Genomic DNA, 20,660 nt, shown 5'->3' on the forward strand with positions numbered 1-20,660 from the left:
TATTTATCAAGTTTTCTGTTAGGGAATATGTCATTTTTCATTTTTTTGCAGTATCTGAAAATTGACCTAGCTAATAGCTCAGTTTAGGGACTGTTTTCCAGAAATATGTGCTATTAAGTCGTACAGAGAGTGAATTAAATGGACAACAGCTTGTGTTTATGGATATCCTCATCACTTTCCATTAATCTAAAAGTCATAACTCTAATCATGCAACTGGCCTTAGACTGAAATGTCATGTCCACCACATGTGAAGATGAGAATCCTATAACTCATAACCAGTCCCTTCCTTCTCCCGAACTAAAGGTCTGCCTTGCAGAGACATTACTCTTTTAGCAATAGCATATTTGGCTCTATGCGGAGGTGCCAGTATTTTTGGCTAAATCCTGTTAAATTGCTGGAATTGGAACTGACTTGTCTAGCTGTGGTGTGAAGTTGTAAAGCCTATGACTTTTTTTCAGTGCAGTCTGATATTCTCTGAGGACAAGCAGGATGATAGTCCTCCCACATGGGGCTCCATCTGATGATGTTACCCTAACACGGAAAACCTATGACAAAATTTCTAGAATTTTGACTTGGCACACTGAGCATGCCCAGCCTGCCCTTAAACCATGCGTCCATATGGGGGTCCCTCTCCAGTCTCTATTTTTTTCGCAGAGCTGTAAGCATCACGGTGTGAGTGAGCTCACTTGGATGTTTTTTGGCCTTTTGGAAAACTTTTCTTTTTCCTTGCGATTTTTGCGGTTTTTCCTCATGGTTTGCAAGGCCGGGTCCCTCTTGGAGCTTCTAGTCAGGGTTTTCAATGCTTCTGGTAAGTTTCCTTTCACGGTTGATTCCCCTGTGGTGGCAGTGCTTCAGTGCCTGCCAGCCATCGACGCTTGCTGCCATTGATTTTGATTTTGCATCCCTTTTGTTTCATCCTGTCATAGCCATGTCCTGTTTTCAACGATGCTCCCAGTGCCAAAGGACCCATGTCCATTATGGACCCTCACAAGATATATGTCCTTTGCCTGGGGGCATCGCATATGTCTGGGGTTGCGGTTTTTTGTTTTTTTTGGGGGGGGGGGGGGGTTTGTAATTTATAATTTTATTGAGAGTTTCAACTGAAAAATTTACATCCATGGTCAAATAAACACATAATCAACCGATTGTGCAAAGCAATTACAATTAAGGCCTGTACCAACGAACTATGATTACACAAACAAGCGTAGTGGGGTACAATCACCTAGAGAAACACACTAAAGATTCCCCTCCCGCCACTATTGCAGTTTATAGCTGATATCCCACATCTGAGGGTTTATCTTCTGTCCTTGTCCTCAATACTTTGTATTATATACAGATATAAACATGCATAGAAATAATAACTGGTATTTTACAATGTTGCTCAATAAAGATCGTTTATGAAACCAAGCAGTGATGTAGTCCCAATCTATTTTATAATTACCATTCATCCCCGTGTCTCCCCCCTTCCCTTGTCCCCCTCCCCGTCCACAAGAGCACCCAGTAGTCGTTTCCCAGACTAATTTCAGACCATTCCTTCCACCCCCTACCCCCTCTATGCAGCTTGCTTTAACCAATTGATATATGGGCCCCATAGCCTCTCAAAATTGGTTGATCCATTTATGTCGGGTTGCTGTTAAATGACTGAGAGAGTAGTTTTTTTTGTAACCGTTTCACCACTCTCTGCAGAGGAGGAAGTTGCTCGTCTTTCCAAGCATAAGCAGCATCGCACTCCATTGCAGAAGGGCTTATATTTAAAAAAAAAAAAAGGTTGGAATTTTAGACAAGCTGATCTCCTGAATTTCCTTAATGAGGCCTACCACCCCACCCCATCCCAGAACTTCGATATAACTGGGCATTCCCACCACATGTGATAAAAGGTCCCTGAGAACCGCAGCTCCTCCAACAGAGACTACCAACAAGTCTCACTGGAGGAAGATACCATCTATATAGCATCTTATATCCCTGTTGAATAATCGCTGCTGATATAGAGCTCTTTGCTATCTGCTGGTAACACGACTCCCAGGTTTTATTTCCTAGGGTTTGGGATAGATCTCGTTCCCAGTTCACTACATGTGGAGGAATCTGTCCCTCATCTCTACTGAGGAGTGTATAAAGTTTTGAGATAATTTTTGTGATATTTCATGCCTGTTCACAATACCCTTCAAACAGGGGTTTGCCCTTATATAATTCACTCTTCACCTCCTTCCTGGTCATGTACTGTGCCATCTGATAATAAAAGTAAAAATCAGTGTTATCTAATAGGTATAACTGTTGCACCTCTGCAAAGGGTTTGAAATGCTCTCCCCCCCCCCCCCCCCAAAGGTGTCCTAATAACCAACATCCCTTACCCCTCCATCTGTTCACCACTACCTTGGAACATCCTGGTATAAACTTGGAGTTATGAAATATGGGCGTGCTATGAAACAGCTTCTCCCTCCACTTATCCCATAATTTTAACATAATGGTGCAGGGAATTCTCCCCAGTATTGTTGGATGCAGCAGGGAACCATACCAAACCTGTAAGTGGAGAATGTGGCAACGTAGATTGTTCTAACTCTACCCAACTCTGTCTGCCCTCTCCCAGATGCCAATCTACTATTGCTTTCAGCTGTACACTTACATAGTACCCTAGTAACCAGGGGACACCCAATCCTCCGTTGGCTCTTGAAAGAAACATGACTTTCCTGCTAACTCTCATGGAGGCCTGCGTCTCCAAATAAAATGAAAAAGCTTTCGTTGCCATACCTGGAAATTAGCTTTTGAAATATACTGGTAATGTCTGAAATAAATAGCTCAACCATGGGAGATATTCATTTTAACAATACTAATCCTCCCTACCCAGGAGTAGGGTGACCTATTCCATTTATGTAGGTCCCTTTGAATTTTCTCCCATACCCCAGCAAAGTTAACCTCCATAAGTTTATCGAGGTCCACCCCTATTTTTACCCCTAAATATGTCACCTCCTTTGTCGCTATTTTGAATGGGAACGTTTGTTTAATTCTAGCAATTTGATCTAAAGATAATGTGTTATTCAGAAATTCTGATTTCTCTGCATTCAATTTATATTCAGGTACACTACTAAATTGTGACAGCTCTTGCATCAAATAGGTCAATGAACTTTCTGGGTTAACCACGGTAAACAGAATATCATCCGCAAACATAGCAAGTTTGTACTCAAATTGTCCCACCCGAACTCCCTGTATATTCTGAGCAGATCTAATTTTAATAGCTAGGGGTTCTAAGTATAAGGCAAATAAGAGCGGAGAGAGGGGGGGCACCCCTGCCTGGTTCCTCTACCAATCTCGAAGACGTCTGAATACCCACCATTCACTTTTATACACGCGCTCTGGTTAGAGGAGTTACAGTACAGCTTCCTAATCCAGGTTGAAAAATTACCTCCCAACCCAAATTTCTCTGATACTTCAAAAAGATAGTCCCAATGGACTATATCGAATGCTTTTTCTGCATCAATGGTGAGAAGGCCCAATGGTATTTTACCTTCCCCCGCCCACTAAATTTAAATCTATCACCTTCCGGACATTGTCTGCTACCAATCTACCGGGGATGAATCCCATTTGATCAAAGTAAATCAAGCTATCCACCATTCCACCTAGTCGCTTAGCTAATATTTTGGCTAGAAGCTTAAGGTCTAAATTCAATAAAGAGATGGGCCTATACGAGCCACACAAGGTGCTGTCTCTCCCTGGTTTGGCTATCACAGTAATACCAGCTTTGTTAGTTTCCTCTTCAGTTGAGCCCTCCCCTAACAGCTCTTTAAAGGCCTTCACTAATGGTGGTGCAACAACTGATTCCAATTGTTTATAGAATACTGCCAAGAATCCATCCATCCCCGGTGATTTTCCCATTTTCAGTTCTTTTACAGCCTGAGTCACTTCAAACTCAAAAATTTCCCTGTGTAGGCTATCCTGCTGGTTAGAATTGGCTTGGGGGATGTCAATTGCGCCAAGGTAGTCTCTTATGGACTCAATAGTGATGTCCCTTCTTCTGTTATACAGTTTTTTATAAAACTCAGAAAATCGAGCCCTGATATCCTCTGTCACAGATACCATCTTGCCGTCTCTAGTCTTTATTTTCACAATCTGATTGTTCATAATTTTATGTTTGAGTGACCTAGCTAATACTCTGCTGGCCTTAGTAACACCCTCAAAATGCTCTTGACGAATTCTGTCTAATTGGTGAGCACTCCGCTGTACATCAAGATTATGCAGTTCCCCCCTGAGCAACTCTATCTTTTTTTTCCTATATTTGCCTCTGAATGTCGTTTATGTCTAATTTCCAATCTGCCAATTTGGAAAAGTAGATCCACCTTTTTGTTTCTCCCTTGTCTTTTTCACAAACGAGGCCCTCGCTATACAGTGGCCTCTCGCTACTGCTTTAAAACAATTCCATTCCATCCCTGCCGTCACTTCCCCCGAATTGTTCTCTTCCAAATATCTGCCCATATCCTGCTTGAGAGAGGTAACAAATGTACTGTCCTCCAACAGACTTTCATTTAACTTCCATCCCCTCGTACTCTTCTGATCAGTAAGCCCACCTAACTGGATCCATACCACAGCATGATCCAACCACAAAATTGGTTCAATATCTGCCTGCCGGAAGCTGTTTACTAACAACTTATCTTGGATGCCCTTTCCCATCATTAGGGCAAGGGTCTTCTGAATGTGTAGCCTCCTGATTCCCTTAGTAACAAAGACTCTTGAAGCTTCGCGAGGACAAAGGGACTATGATCCTCATAGCCCCTTATTGGCCGAGACAGGTCTAGTTTCCACTCCTACAGGAGTTCTCCATCCAGAGATCAATCAGTCTGGGGACTTCCCTAGATCTCATCACGCAAAGTCAAGGCAGGTTGTGTCATCCCAACCTCCAAGTCCTGTTGCTCACAGCTTGGATGTTGAGAGCTTATCTTGATCCCTGAGGATGTGTTTTGGGTCCTGGTAGCTTCCAGAAAGCCGTTCACTAGAAAGTCCTAATGACTGAAGTGGGGGAGGTTTTCCATGTGGTGTGAGAGAAGGCCCTAGATCTGTTTTCCTGCCCCACACAAAAACTGCTTGATTACCTTCTACATCTATGGGAAGCTGGCTTAAAAACCAACTCTGTTAAGAGTTCATTTCAGTGCAGTTGGCTCATACCACCAAGGTGTAGATGGTACGCCCATCTCTGTACAGCCTATAGTTGTACAGTTCATGCAGAGCCTGCTTCAGTTGAAGCCACCCCTAAGGCCTCCCGCTGTGTCTTGGGACCTCGACGTGGTGTTAGTTCAGCTGGTGAAAGCACCTTTTGAGTCGCTGCACACCTATATATCTGACCTGGAAGGTTATATTTTTGGTGGCAGTCACCTCAGCGAGCAGGGTCAGCGAGCTGCAGGCCTTAGTGTCTTATTCACCTTATACTAAGTTTTATTATGATAGGGTGGTCTTGCCATACCCTAAGTTCCTGCCTAAGGTGATGATGGATTTCCATCTTAACCAGTCAATCGTCCTGCCAACATTCTTTCCCAGGCCCCATTCATACCAAGGTGAATGAGCTCTACATAGTTTAGATTGCTAGCAAGCCTTAGACTTCTACCTGGAGCAGACAGAAGCCCATAGACAGACTACCTAACTTTTTATTTCTTTTGATAGGAATAGGATGGGCGTTGCTGTTGCCAAACAGACACTATCCAATTGGCTAGCAGACTGCATCTTCTTCTGTTATGTCCAGGCGGGACTGCATCTTGGGGGGGGGGGGGGTCACGTCAAGGCTCATTCTGTCATAGCCATGGCAGCATCAGTGGCCATCTATTGGTCCCCTTTTTGTGTTGGGAAGCAGCCTCTAGCTAGAGATTCACCCTTGTGTGAGGACTATCATTCTGCTTGTCCCCAGAGAAAGCAGAGTTGCTTACTTGTAACAGGTATTTTCAGAGGGGGATGTTATTCCTTACAAAACCCACCTGCCACCCCATGGAGTTGGGTTTCTCCTAATTTTCAGTTTTATATATATATATATATAAAACCACACAGGGTCCCCTGCTTGGTCGTGTGGTTTATTGCATGCTCGGTATGCCCGGTCAAAGTTCTAGAAACTTTGACATGTTTTCTATGTTGGGGCTCCATCTGATGCTGTCACCCCATGTGTGAGGACTAACATCTTGCTGTCCTCGGAGAATACCTGTTACAGGTAAGCAACTCTCTATCCATGGGCTGTATAAATATGTGCACAGATCTTATCTCTCTCTGTCATAATGTGATATATTCAGAGAGCCAGCTGTACTGTAATTTCAGAGGAAAAATCTGGACAGAAATCTCAGGTACCTTGGACTGCCTTACCACTTGTAAACCATTAATTGGATTAATAAAATTGATGAAATACGGGATCCCATGTGGCCTGATATGTGTGTACTTATTTGGAATGTTGCTAAGGAAGGCTGTATACAAAGATAATTTTATCTTACTCTAAGGCAGAGCTTTCCAAACTTTTCATGTTGGTGACACACTTTTTAGACAAACATAATTTCGGGACACAGTAATTAGTCTACAAGCAAACCGGAGGTTAAAGGTTAAATGAACGAAATGTATTTCGACAATTTATGTATGTTTCCTTAAATATATACATAATAAAATGTTTCACGACACAACCTATCTTGTGAAAACCTCTCATTTATATTAAAAATATATAATATTCCAAGATTAATGTTATTGTTATAATTTATGAGTAACAATAATAAAACAAAGTTTTTGTGTTATTCAATTTACCTCTTTAATGAGATATATGAGCTTGATGGGATGAACACAGCTTTTGGATATTTGGTGTTAATAAAAAAGTCCAAAGGGTCTTCTGCATAATTTTAAAAAGCTGGCCAGTTTCACACTATATAATTATTTGATAGCCTCATTCAACTAATTCTATATGGCTATGAGAGTGAAATCTGGAATTTATAGGAAGGGACAGAATGTCAATATAAATCCTGCACCTCCAGTTCTGTAACTCTGTGCATCCACTGAAATTCCCCCAAACAATGGAGCTTGGATGTTTCCCTTACAGCTCATCATACTAAAAGATATTTTCAAATGCTGGTGTCACCTCACAGTAACAGCAGCACAACACCTTCCACTGCCAGGCACATTGTGAACTAAAATAAAACCTCGCAAAAAAGACACTCAAAATCTATACTGCAATCCCATTGTAACATAACAGTAATAACACCAAGGACTCAAACAACAATAACCCTACCTGTGAAAAAGCATGGGTAAATATTACACTGGGTCCTAGAATACCAATACACCACCTACTGAGGAAACAAAACAAACCCCATTGCTATAGATCCCTATGCTAGCAGAATCTCTCATCATGGTCACACACACAGAGCAGAGACAGACCCTCACCAAATACAGAATACAAAATAAAGGAGCACAAATTAGACAAAAACTGAAATGGAAACTCCAAGAAGCCAGACTCTGTGTATTAACAATGGAAAAACAGAACCACCATTCCTCATAAAACAAAAAAATCAAGAAACATAAAGCATCAGTTATAATAGTAAAACCATACTAATAAAAGAATATTTTAAAACTACTGATAAATAGAATTTCTAATAATTAAAATCATATACATTTTTTACAATTTCCCAGAGGTTATCCTCTCTCACACAGATTCACATGTCCATTCTCTCTCACACATACACTGTCACATACATACACATTCATGCTCTTTTACCCACCATAACCTCTCGCTCTCACAGACACTGACACACTCTCAGGCTCTAAGACACTCTCTCCCCCTCCACACACACCCCACACACAAACTTTTACTCCCCTGGATTTTCTCATAGACACTCTCTCTGGCTCCCTCACATACACACAAACACACACACCCAGGCAAGTTCCCAATCATTCTCACACAAACACACACACCCAGGCAAGCTCCCAGTCATTCTCACAAACTAAAACTGACCCCCAGGCAGGCTCCCATTCATTTTCACACCACTCCCTCACCATCCCCCAGGCATGCACTCATTCATTCTCACACACACAGACCCCCAGGCAGGCACCCATCCATTCACACACATACACCCCCAGGCAGGCACCCATTCATACACATGCACACACTAAAGGCAGACCCCCTCTCTTTCTTTTGCCAGCAACCTCGGAGCCTCTCTCATTCCTCTGCTGCCACTGATGTCGCATGGCTATTGGGGAGGCGCTGATTGCTGCTATTGGCACTGAAGCCCATTCTGCTGCCTCCTCTGTGCAGGCCCTGTGGGTTTCCAGTTCCTCCATGTTGATCTCGTACATTGTGAGATCCGCATAGAGAAAGTGCTACTCAACATTAACAAAGATTACATGTGCCAATCAGTAAAAAGTAATTTCTTTCTTTTTTTTTTTTTACTTTTTTTTACCTTTGCTGTCTGATCTTAGTTTTCTAATTGGTTGGTCCCAGGCTTTTTTGTTCCACCTCCCCTTTCTTATTTTTTTGCCAATTCATTTCATATTGTCTTTTTTTCTGTTTCTTTTCTCTCCATCTATCTTCTTCCCTCAAACATACAGTCAGGTTCTCATTCTCACATGCTTTCTCTCTCTCACACACACACACATGGCTCTCTATCTCTCATACAATCATTCATACACAGTCTCTCTCTTGCACATGCTGTCTGACTCTCACACACCCAGGCTCTCTCTCACTCCCACATGCTGTCTTGCTCATGCACAGGCTCTCACTGTCACATGCTGTCTCTCTCTCTCACACACACACAGGCTCTCACATGCTGTCTCTGCAAACATTGAGATCCTTACTCCCACACCCAATCTCTCAACTCACACAGGCACCCAATCTCTCAACTCATCTCATACACGCACACAATCTCTCAATTCAGCTCATACAGGCACCCAATCTCTCAACTCAGCTCAGCTCATACACGCACCCAATCTCTCAACTCAGCTCATACACGCACTCTACGGGCCCTCAGCCTCTCTCTTACCTCTGGGCCTCCTCTTCACGGGTCACTGCAGGATTGGCTCTGCAGCGGCCCTGATCTTCTCGGGCCGATCGCGGCGACTCTGATCTTCTTGGGCCGATCCGATCCGCGGTGGGGGCCCTGCTACCGGGCCTCTTCTCGCCCGCTGCAACAACGCGGCTCCTCTTCTGCATGCGGCTGCTTCATCTCCTTCCTGCCCGTGCGGCTCCGGCAACATTTTTCTTCCGGGGCCGCGTGGGCAGGAAGGAGGCGGAGCACCTGCACGTTTAGACGTGCTCTTTTTCTTTGGGCCGTGGTGACGTGAACTCACCACGGCCTTACCGATCTTCCGGCTGTGTGTCTGCGGCACACAGCACGACGATTCTTCGCTGCTCAGCCGCCAGTGGGATGAGCTCCACTGGCGGCTGAGCAGCGAAGAATCGTTGTGCTGTGTGCCGCAGACACACAGCCGGAAGATCGGTAAGGCCGTGGTGAGTTCACGTCACCACGGCCCAAAGAAAAAGAGCACGTCTAAACGTGCAGGTGCCTCCTTCCTGCCCACGCGGCCCCGGAAGAAAAATGTTGCCGGAGCCGCACGGGCAGGAAGGAGATGAAGCGGCCGCATTGGCTCCCACTTGCCGGTGTGTCACGTGCACCGGGCTTGCGCGACACACCGGCACACCTCAGGCGACACACCAAAGTGTCGCGACACACACTTTGGAAAGCTCTGCTCTAAGGTGTTTCTCCACAGATCAATTCTCCATGTACTGCACTTAAAAAAAAAAACCAAACAAAAAAAAACAGCTTTCCATTCTTTCCCTGAGAGAACTGTCCTAAATATCCAGTCAAGCAAAGAAGTAGCTAGACAGACATCTTACCCTGAATGCACGGGTTTTTTTAATCATACTAGTTTTATTTTAGTTTTGCTGAATCCTCCTCATTTAAGCTACATTATTTAAAAACTTTTTTATTTTTGTTTACAGTTGGTATAGCTGTATGCTGGGGAAGAAATGTAGTTTGGCTCCTTTGAAGGAAGAACTCCGAATACAAGGGGTAAGATGTGGTTCAAATTCACTGAATGTAAAAATAAAATTTGATTTAAAGTGCAAGATATCCTGAATGAAGCTATCATTCCGACATTTCAGGCAGTAGCCCATGTTCAGACTTGTAAGGAATCCCAATTAAAAGCATTGGTTTTCAAAATAGTATCGAAAGAACACACACACACACAATATACTTTAACATATGCTTTAGTCATGTAAGTACTGGGTAGCTACATATCCTGTTACTTCACATTACTCCTGGAAGACCATATTCAAAAGCATTTAGCTGACTAACTTAGAAGTTAGCCGGCTAAATGAATATTTGGGCACTTACCCTGCTAAATTCTAGCCAGCTAATTAGATAACCGGCTAGAATTTAGCTGGCTAAGTTAGGGGCATTCCAGGGGTGTAACTGAGAGGAGTTGTTAGCTGGCTAACTCCAATATTTACAGTTAACCGGATGACTTAGCCAGCGAAGTCTGGTCGGGCCAAACAGCTGCCCTAAAGTTAGAGGCTATAGTTAGCCAACTAACTACTTAAGATAGCCGGCTGTATTCAATAGTACGGTTTCACTATTGAATATACCGCCAAAGTTAGCCAGATAAGTTTATTCTGCTAACTTTGCTAGCCGGACTATGTCTGAATATGGACCTCCTGATGTATAATGGCCCGAGGATTTATCAGTAAGTAATGTTGAAAATAGCTGCTTATTTCAAGTTGCCTTGAAATTTAAAAAGATGCTCTGTGATACCAAATGAAATGATGGCAGACACCAAAAGTCCTAGGAAGAAAAGCAATAGAGCATTTTGGAAGCTGTGTTCATGGTATCTGTGGTTAAAGTGCTGTTTTCTTTTTGTAACTAGTGAATTGAAAGTTTCATAGTTGTCACATGTTTCTGTCTTATAATGCAGATCCCCAAAGTTGCCCACACTGAATTCTACCAGGGACGTACCATGAGATGGGCATTAGCTTGGAGTTTCTATGATGATGTAATAGTTCCTGTAAGTACCTGTTCTCTCTGCATTTCCCATGTGCACTTTTGTGTGCTTTTTAGGTCTTTTGGTCAGCCTAATTTTGCACCACCTTATGAGAGATCTTAATTCAGATCCTGATCAGTCACGGCTTCTTGACTTGTTAGGTTCGGAAGTGCCTTGGTGACAATATCTGCTGGCTAAAGGGTTGCTGGATAAGAGGAACCGGTATCCTGCTCTCTCACCCGTGCTTAGTCACTGCAGTACATTATCTCACCCCGGGAGAGTGAGTGTCCAGTCAGAGAATGAAGCCACTGCGGTGTGAAGGCTCAGCCACCCTGTCGGCTGGCTAATACTGGCGTTGCAGCATTTGAACCGAAGCAGGTGTGTTAGGCCTGCATCTATCTTTGGACGCGCCTGTTCTGGAGGTTCTTCCATAAAACACAGCTGTGAATGTTTGGATGAGTCCTCATTTGGGAGGTTCCATTTTGGGGCCCTGTATGTATGGGTCTTCTGCTTCATCTCAGTTCTCCATTAATCCTGCTGTTCCAGTCGTATGTCTTTATGTTCATCCTTGATATTAGTCCTGTGTTCAGCCCAGGGCTCTTACACAGCTCGGTCTGTGCATCAGTCCAGAGAACCAGTGGTGCTTGTCGGCATTACCGCTTATTCTAGAACAGACACAGCTAAATCTAAGCTGAATTTTGTGGTAATTTTTTTTTGTTGTAGTCCCTCGCCCATTAGGGAAATAGGTGAGGGCCCTTGCTCTAATTTCATTTGGAAGATGGGTTTTGAATGTTGCAACAGCAGTTTAAAATAATTTAAAATGATTTGATGCGCTAATGTCAGGGACAATAATCAAACGTTTTATGCAGGTAAACTTGATTTTTTTAATGTAAAAAATGTGGTTTGAAAATTCTGCCCCCCCCCCCCCCAAGGCAGGTAATATATGTGGGTTGTTCCACAGCCTCTAGGAAAAAGAAGCCGGGTTAGGTCAGGGGAAGGAAAGTGCACCTGGTGCTAATTGTCAAACATGTACTTTCCTGCACATACTTTGCACATGCTTGTATGCAGGCACAAAGGACCCGCAGTATCCATGCCACTCATGCTTTCTAAAATGAGCTTGCAGCAGGACTGCAAGCACCATAGGCAGTCTCCAGGTATCCCTCTTACCCCCAGGAAATACACACAGAGCTTTCTTAAATATCTTCAACATCAACATCATCCTAGAAGTAATTATCAGTTCCCCTGCTTTTTTTTTTTCTTTTGTTGTTAAAACCTTGTGCTCTTCCACCCCCTGCCCTCCAACTGTGTTAAGATCTGGGACTGTTTTTCCTTTCTGTATTTCTGCACCATACGTCTGCAACATTCTTGTGCAGCCTCCCTCCTCCTTATTCCACTGAACAAGAGGTCAAATTGAGAAAATCAGATGACCATACTCAAGGCTATATAAAAGGATTAAAAAATGACTCTAGGTCTTACTTGATAAGGATGAAATGCACTTCCATGTATTTGTCCCCTTTACTCCAATAATTTATTTTTTTTTTGGGGGGGGGGGGGGGGGGAGGAAGTATGTAGCAGGAGGAAATGTTAAGTGCATTTCTTCTTGGTGAGTGCACACTTCCCATCCTACTTCTCCATTGCCCATACCAACTAGATGCAGTCCCCTTCTCCAGCCTTGTTGCTTTCTTCCTGGCCACAGTCTGTGCTGTCCGTGCCCAGGCTCCTTTTAGGAGCCAATGATGCTACTGCCATGAATCGAGGAAGGACATGTGATGTGATCTACTTGGATTTCAGCAAAGCTTTTGATATGATCCCTCATAGGAGGCTTGTGAATAAAATGAGAATCTTGGGGAGTGAGTAACAAGGTGGTGGCATGGATTACACTGGCTGACCGAAAGGAGACAGCATGTAATAGTAAATGGAGCCTACTCTGAAGAGAGAGCCATGTTAAGTGGAGTGCAACAGGGATCAGTGCTGGGACCGGTTCTGTTCAATATCTTTTTGAGTGACATTGCAGAAGGGATAGAAGATAAAGTATGCCCATTTGTGGATAATACTAAGATCTGCAACAGAGTGGACATGCCTGAAGGAGCAGAGAGAATAAAAAGCGATATAAGAAAGCTGGAAGAGTGGTCAAAGATTTGGCAGCTGGGATTCAATGCCAAGAAGTGCAGAGTCATGTATCTGGGGTGTGGTAATCCAAAAGACCTGTGCACGGACCAAGAGAGGGATCTTGGGGTAATAGTGTCTGGGTATCTGAAGATGGTGAAAGCAATGTGACAAGGCAATAACTAAAGCATCAACTAAATGATTATCTTACTGTCCATGAAATATTGCACCCAAGCCAACATGGTTTTTTGAAAAGGGCACTCAACAGAAACTCTACTACTGTCCTCTTTCGGCTCCTATTTTAGGGGGTTTGACTCTAACACAGATTTTATTTTTATTTTTTAAGACATTTCTGCAGCGTTTGACACGCTAGATCATAAAATCTTATTATCCAGTTTGCAATCTATAGGAATTCAATCTATTGTACTAGAATGGTTCTGTAGCTTTCTCACCGACCGTTCTTGTAAGATCAATATCTGATCGTATTCATCATTTTTTTATCCAATGCCGACAGGGGTCCCCCAAGGCCCATCACTTTCCCCAATACTGTTCAATATTTATTTACTACCTTTATGTAATATCCTTTCTGCATTAAATGTCCATTTCAAAATATATGCGGACGATATACAATTTTTCGTCCCATACAAATCTTCCTGGTCTGAAACACTTTCTATGGTGCAAATCTACATCAACACTATAGAAAAATGGATGGCTCATAGCCGTCTAAAACTAAATGCGAAAAAAACCGAAATTGTACTTCTAAGCTTCGTAGAGAACCCTATCAATAGTCCGCCGTCGCATATTTTGATAGATAATGAACATATCCCAATCACTAAGCAAGCTCATAGTTTGGGAGTTACTTTGGATTCAAACCTCTCTCTGTCCTGGCACATTTCTAAAACTGTCAAAAATGCTTTTTACAAACTACATCTACTAAAACGTCTAAAACCATTACTGTATGCCCAAGATTTTCGTCTAGTCCTTCAGTCACTGGTATTTTCAGGTCTTGATTACTGTAATGAGTTGTACTTAGGTTTACCAGAATCAACAATTAAGCCGCTACACTTAAAACAAAACAATGCAGCTCGTATTCTTACAGGCACACCATTAAAACAGCACATTACACTAATCCTGTGTAAACTGCATTGGCTACCAATGAAATATCAAATTTTATACAAAATACTAACTATAATTCACTCATTATTAAATAACCCTAACTCTTCCTGGCTTTGCTCTATTTTGAGAATATATAAACCCTCTAGAGAGCTTCGATCCTCTAACATGAGCCTTTTGGACGTTCCTTCCGTCAGATTAGCAAGACTAAATGTTACTCAGCAAAGAGCTTTTTCTGTAGCAGGACCTATACAATGGAATGCCAAATCTCAAATAGTAAGGATTTTAAAAAATCATTAAAAACATAACTCTTTAGAGAAGCGTTTAGAACCATTGAATTAAATACTTGGCAGTTTTCTCTTTGTTATTTACTATGTTGTACCTGCTATGATTTTTATTCTTTCTATTTTTTCTATCTTTCAAGTTTATTAAACTTAAAGTTAATTTAGTTTTATTTTAATATCTTTTTGCACAAGGATATTAGTAATATTGATATTAATACTTTATTATGTAATTTTATTCATACTCTTATTTTATTTTACTTTCACTTTATGAAAGTTTAGTATTTATTATTTTATGCTCAATGTTGTAAACCGTTTTTGTTCAAATTTATTTGCTAAATATGGTATATAAAAAGTCTTAAATAAAGCCAGAAGGATGCTGGGCTGCACAGAGAGAGGAATAACCAGTAAGAAAAAGGAGGTGGTAATGCCCTTGTACAGGTCCTTGATGAGGCCTCACCTGGAGTACTGTGTTCAGTTCTGGAGCCCGTATCTCAAAAAGAATAGAGACAGGATGGAAGCGGTCCAGAGAAGGGCGACAAAAATGATATGGGGTCTGTATCAGAAGACCTATGAGGAGAGGCTGAAGGATCTGAACATGTATACCTGGAAGAGAGGAGGTACAGAGGAGATAAGATACTGACCTTCAGATACTAAAAGGTTTCAATGATGTATGAACTTTGAACGTTTTCCGTTGGAAAGAAAACAATAGAACTAGAGGTCACAAAATGAAACTCCAGGTTCAGCGACTTAGAACCAACGTCAGGAAATATTTCTTCACATAGAGAGTGCTGAATGCCTGGAATGTCCTTCCGGAGGAGGTGATGAAAAAGAAAACAATTCAAAGGGGCATGGGAGAAGCCCTGGATCTCTGAAGGCTAGAGAATGGAAATGAGATAAGCGTACAGGGGGGTAACTTGCTGGTACGGCGGTTACTACTCTTAGCAGAAGGCATGGAGATCACCTTCCTTAACCAATATGCTTTGATGCTTTTAATGCAACGTCAACATTTTTGCCCTCTTCGATGGCAGGGGGAAAGAGGAATTGGATTCAGATGACAACCAAGGGCCCAATTTCCATGGTCTGAGATACTGATAGGCAGACATAAGGGGAAAAGCACAGGAGTGCTTCTACGGCCAAGTCCTAAAGGAAACAAAGCGGCCATGGGGGTAACTTGCTTGTGCAACAGTTACTACCCTTCACCAATAAGCCTTGATAGTTTTGATGCAACTCTAACATTGCTCTGTGTTTCAACGGCAGGGGAAAAGAGGACATGGATTCAGACAGCATCCAACGAGGGCCCTGCCTTTTATGGTCTGGGGAACTGATAAGCATGGGGGTAACCAGCACAAAGCAGAAGTTACTACTCCTAACACAAAGCACATCAAGCAAAACTGACTGACTGCATGGGGGTAACCTGCATGGGAAGCTTGCTGGGCAGACTGGATGAACCATTGGTCCTTTTCTGCCATCATTTCTATGTTTCTATGTATAATGTGCCTCTGATGCAATGACTATTATTTTTTAATCTCCTACTTTTCCCTCTTTTGTGCACCTCCTCCTCTCCCAGACGTCATTATGAAAAGCAGCAGCTGTCTTTTGTTCTTCTCTGGGAATCAGCATGTCGCCTTTGTGGTCTGACTTACTCTTGCCTGCCCTCCCCTAACATGATTTTATTTATTTAGGCTTCTACTTTTCTTTCCTTATGCTAGGGTTTTTTCCCCACTCTCATAACCCCTGGTTTGTTTATTGCCAGCTATTGCCGCCTCATCCCTTTCGGGAAGAGGTCACGGAGCACATGTATCTTGTGCTTTACCCCAGTGTGTGTTGCTCCTGCGCGATGGTTAGGACTCCTTCCCTCTGCCGTGCTCTAAATTATTTGCAAATGGTTTTTACTATTAATTCTGAAAGCCTAGAGGTGTGAAGAAAGTTTGATTACTGAGCCAGCGTGTTAGAAGAGTTCAATAAACCTTGATCACACTTGCCTGAGCTGGTCCAAAAATATGGTTCCACGTCTGTTTAGGAAAGATTTGTATTTAGAAGTGTCTCTGTCTTCTTTTTGTCTTTTGGGCAAAATATTTGTTTCTGTTCTGTAAATTAGGAAAATTCTTTCCTCTTCTCAGAGGGCAGGCACATTTTTGACAGCCATCTGTTTCTCCATCTGCCAAGGTCTTCCTTTAGAGTTTGGATAAAAAGACACAGATTTTGGAATTACTGTTGATGTTCAGTAACGTGTTAAAGAATCCCAGGCTCAACAATGTTTGGTATCAGTCTGTATTCTGATGTCAACAGTAGTGTGTGTTTTTGGAAGGAAAGCATCTGTCTTCTCCCCAAGGCTCTCTTATCCTGCTCTTTAAGAGGAAAGGCATGGCTAGGGGGCATTTACTTTTTGAAAACTGTCACACCAGCTCTTGATTCTTCTAGTGTTTGTTTTGAAACCTCTGGAAGGTCTTTGGACACACGTACAGTCCATCTGGCAACATAGCGTCATTCTTAATGTGGCAAATCTTTCAAGAATGTCAGGGAGGAGGGGTATTTATTGCACACCTCTTGATCCCTTTGCTAGCTTGCGCACTATGGGCCAGATTTTAGTAGGTATGCGTGGGTGTAGATTTGGGCGTGCAACCTGGCGCGCACAAATCTACACCTGATTTTATAACATGTGCGTGCATCGGGGCTCCCCTAGGGCGTGCCGAGCCCTAGGGGAGCCCCAATGGCTTTCCCCGTTCCTTCCGCCCTCCCACCTTCCCTTTCCTTCCCCTACCTAACCTGCCCCCTAGCCCTATCTAACCCCCCCCCCCGACCTTTGTTGACAAAGTTGCGCCTGCCAGCCAAGTGCCGGCGCGCGATCCCCCAGCACAGCTACTGTGCCAGAGGCCTCGGTCCTGCCCCCGCACCACCCACTCCCCGCCCCTTTTCTCAAGCCCTGGGACATACACGAGTCCCGGGGCTTGCGTGCGTCCCCGGGCCTATGCAAAATAGGCTCAGCGTGCGCAGGAGCGGGTTTTCAGGGTTACGCGCGTAACCCTTTTAAAATCAGCCCCTATTGCTTTAGGATCCAGGACCCAGCAATTAAAAGTAATAATTAGAAAGCCTACTTTTTATTTTCAAGTTAGAACTGAAGCTCGCTCCTCAGTCTTTCACCCAGTTTAACCCACGTAGAAATTAAGCAGATTACTGTAGAACTAGTGGTTCTTTATAGCAAAATTGTGTTCACCACAAATAATTAAAACAGAGCTGAGATCTAAAATGAAAAAAATGTATTTTATTTCCCGTTCACAGTTGCACCCGGACCAGTTAAGTCTCTTGTTTTTTTGCAGTGTTTTCTGCCAAGCGCGTAGTCTGCTGCTTTTGCCTTTGAACCCTGTCACTGTGAGTGTGCTGTCAAGAGCCAGGTCTGTAGGACTGGATCTGCTAATTGACAGCTCCTGGGTTTGCTGTGTTGAATAGTCATTAATTGCTGTCTTAGCATATTATTGGAACAATCTGAAGCCAATTTAAATGTAATAAAGTAAGGGGGGGTGCCTGTCTGCCCTTTTGATGTTAAGGACTGATGCATTAAATAGCTTGATTTTCAGTGAGGGATAATAGGTGTTGTATTTTAATGATGGTAAGTATAAACGGTTTGGGGGCTAGCAGAAAATGCCCTAATAAGTGACAGTTTCCATGAAAGGATTGCACTTTAATTGTAACAGGCTTGGACCCCTCCCCCAAACAAAGGCATCTCAGTTTGATACCAACTTGAGCATGACAAAACTGAGATCAGCGTTCATTTTTTTTTTTAAATGTTATTCTGTTTGCTGCTATCTTCTGTATTTGGGATACCAAATAGTGAAATGGAATGGTACATCTTAGGCAGATTCTCAGCAGGATACATGTGAGAAGAAAGTATGTCAATTCCCTCTTTGTTACGTGGGTTAGTGAAAATTCTCAGGAGAGTGCTACTGCCTTTAATTTTTTTTTTTTTTTGGCCACCTGCTCACCAAAAAAAAATGGTGAGCAGGTGGCTATGGCACGTTTCAATCCCACCTTCACCTCTTCTTTGTAAATTGCATAGGACTACACACCTACTAATTGTTTCCTTCTGCTCCTTGAATTTCCAGCTCAGTTGGAACCAGAGCTGGAATCTGCTGCTACTACTATGATTACTTTATCACTTCAGTAGTGCCACTTGGCATATGCATTGCTGTACAAAAACACATAAGAGACAGCCCCTTCCAAGTAGATCTTATAATCAAGAAATAGGGAGAAGGTCGAGGTGACTTGGTTGGAACTCAAGCTTCATTTTGTCAACCTTATCATGGAAGTAGACATCCTTAGTGCGGGCAGAGAGTGAAGCGGAGGTAGGAGGCGAAGGCAGTTTGAGGAGGGAATTGATTTAGGAAAGAGACAAGGGTTAGAGGCAACAGCTTGTCAGATGGAGCATAGCAATAGCAGACTGGAAGGTTGTCAGCATGAAATTGAAATGTATGACATCAGCATGGGCATGGCATTTTAGCCAGAGATACTCAATAGAATGGGCACAGGAATGGAGTAAGCAAATTCGGGAGGTGAGCCAAGGCTAAGGTTTTGTGCACCTTACAGGATGGGTAAGGAGAGGGATAAGAGTTCTAAAGCAGAGGCCAGAGTAGTGTTGTAAGAAGAAACTGCCTCATTAGCTGACTCAAACAATGTGGAGGAGAGATGAGACAGTAGTGGAGAGGATACAAAGTTCAGTAGCTTGGAGATTCCTAATGATATGGATGGTGACTGGATGAGGCTGTGGGGGAGGGTGGGTTAGTGTAAAAGTAATCAGATGATGGACTGAGAGGGAAAAAACGGAGATGGGAAAGTGAGCAGTTGGAAGAAAGGACTAGGTCAAGGCAGTGAACATGAGGGTGAATAGGGGTTATAGAGCAAAGTTTAAGGTGAAAGGTTAAGGCTATGAGTTTTGAAGCATAAGCATCAGAGGGGTCATTGGCATGGATGATAGTCCCCAAGAATAAGAGAAGGGGAAGATAATTCAAGGAAGAAGGAAAGCCAAGGGTCTGTGAGAAAGGAGGGAGGGGTATGTATTAGTGAGTTGATCAATGGCAGCTACTTAGAGAGGTAGTTTGGGTGAATGGAGTGGGCCTCAAGGAGTGGGATTGATTTGGAAGAAAGGAGTTGAATCCTTCAAGAGGGGGGGACACCACCAATGCAACCTACTGTGTGAGAGGTATACAGGAGAAAAGATAACTTCCATTATAGAGAGCAGCAGCTGAAGCAGAGTCCTCATGGGAAAGCCAAATCTTGATCAAGGCCCAAAGATGTATGAGAGAGAGAGAGGTCATGAATGTAGGCAAGCTAGTTGGAAATAGAGTGGGTAATCCACAGAGAACATGAGGAAGGGGAGATAGGGAAGAAATTGGAGAGGTAACAGATTGATGTGCACATATGGGGTGAAAGTTATCTTGCATGGCCAGGATTGGGATTGATATTGCCAACTGAAAGGAGGAGAAGCAAGAGAATACATAGAAGAGAGATAGAGGTGTGACAGAAGTGATGGGTATGAGATGCTCTCAAGGAGAGTGGAGATGGCTGGAGGAGAGGAAGAAAAGAACAGTAGACTGGGCAGAAAACAGAATGGCAGGTGAGGTAGAGAATGGGGTCAGTAGACTTGATGTTAGTAGTGGTTTGCAGCAGGGATTAGGGTTGGGGAGGATTAGCATCAGGAAGAATAGATGTAGTGGAGCATTAGGAAATAGAGTGAAAAATCTACTAACCTGAAGTAATGTTATGGCACCTACCAGCTGGCCGGCTGTTGGAAGCCCAAGTGAGTTGTGGTGTCTTCTGAACTTCACAAAGCAGCTGGGAGAAGTATGCAGGTGTACTGCAACCTCCCCTGTACCCGGCCAAAGAGCAGCAGCCAAAGTTCGAGGTGGGGTTGTGAAGATTTCTGAAGTTGACCACCAATTAAGCTGCAGCCTCCCCAGCTCTGGCGCCATGAGCCTTCACTTTTAACAAGCTGGGAATTTTTACCCTATTTTTAATCCTCCACCCCCATGTGCCTAGTCTGGTTATTGCAGTGACTGTCCTTGACTGGGGGCAGTGCACCAGGGCTCCCTCTGGAATGCTGTCGTCGTAGGCCCTGAATCCAGCCATCTGGTGTCACCCTTGAGCAATAACTGTGACTTCATCCCCCTGGGGGCTGTGATCCCTTCCTGCACA

The 20,660-nt window shown here is 43.2% G+C and overlaps 1 protein-coding gene across 2 annotated transcripts in view; it reads left to right on the top strand.

Annotated features, from left to right (window-relative positions):
• Nucleotides 1-20,660, top strand: part of METTL16 (methyltransferase like 16) — an 89,645-nt gene that overhangs the window by 52,925 nt on the left and 16,060 nt on the right. For both annotated transcript variants that reach the window (XM_029612522.1, XM_029612523.1), the window contains exons 7-8: nt 9,935-10,004; nt 10,906-10,995. In XM_029612522.1, coding sequence (XP_029468382.1) covers nt 9,935-10,004; nt 10,906-10,995 — 160 coding nt within the window. The remainder of the gene's footprint in view (nt 1-9,934; nt 10,005-10,905; nt 10,996-20,660) is intronic.

Source organism: Rhinatrema bivittatum, chromosome 8 (genome assembly GCF_901001135.1).
Source record: "Rhinatrema bivittatum chromosome 8, aRhiBiv1.1, whole genome shotgun sequence".
NCBI lineage: Eukaryota > Metazoa > Chordata > Amphibia > Gymnophiona > Rhinatrematidae > Rhinatrema > Rhinatrema bivittatum.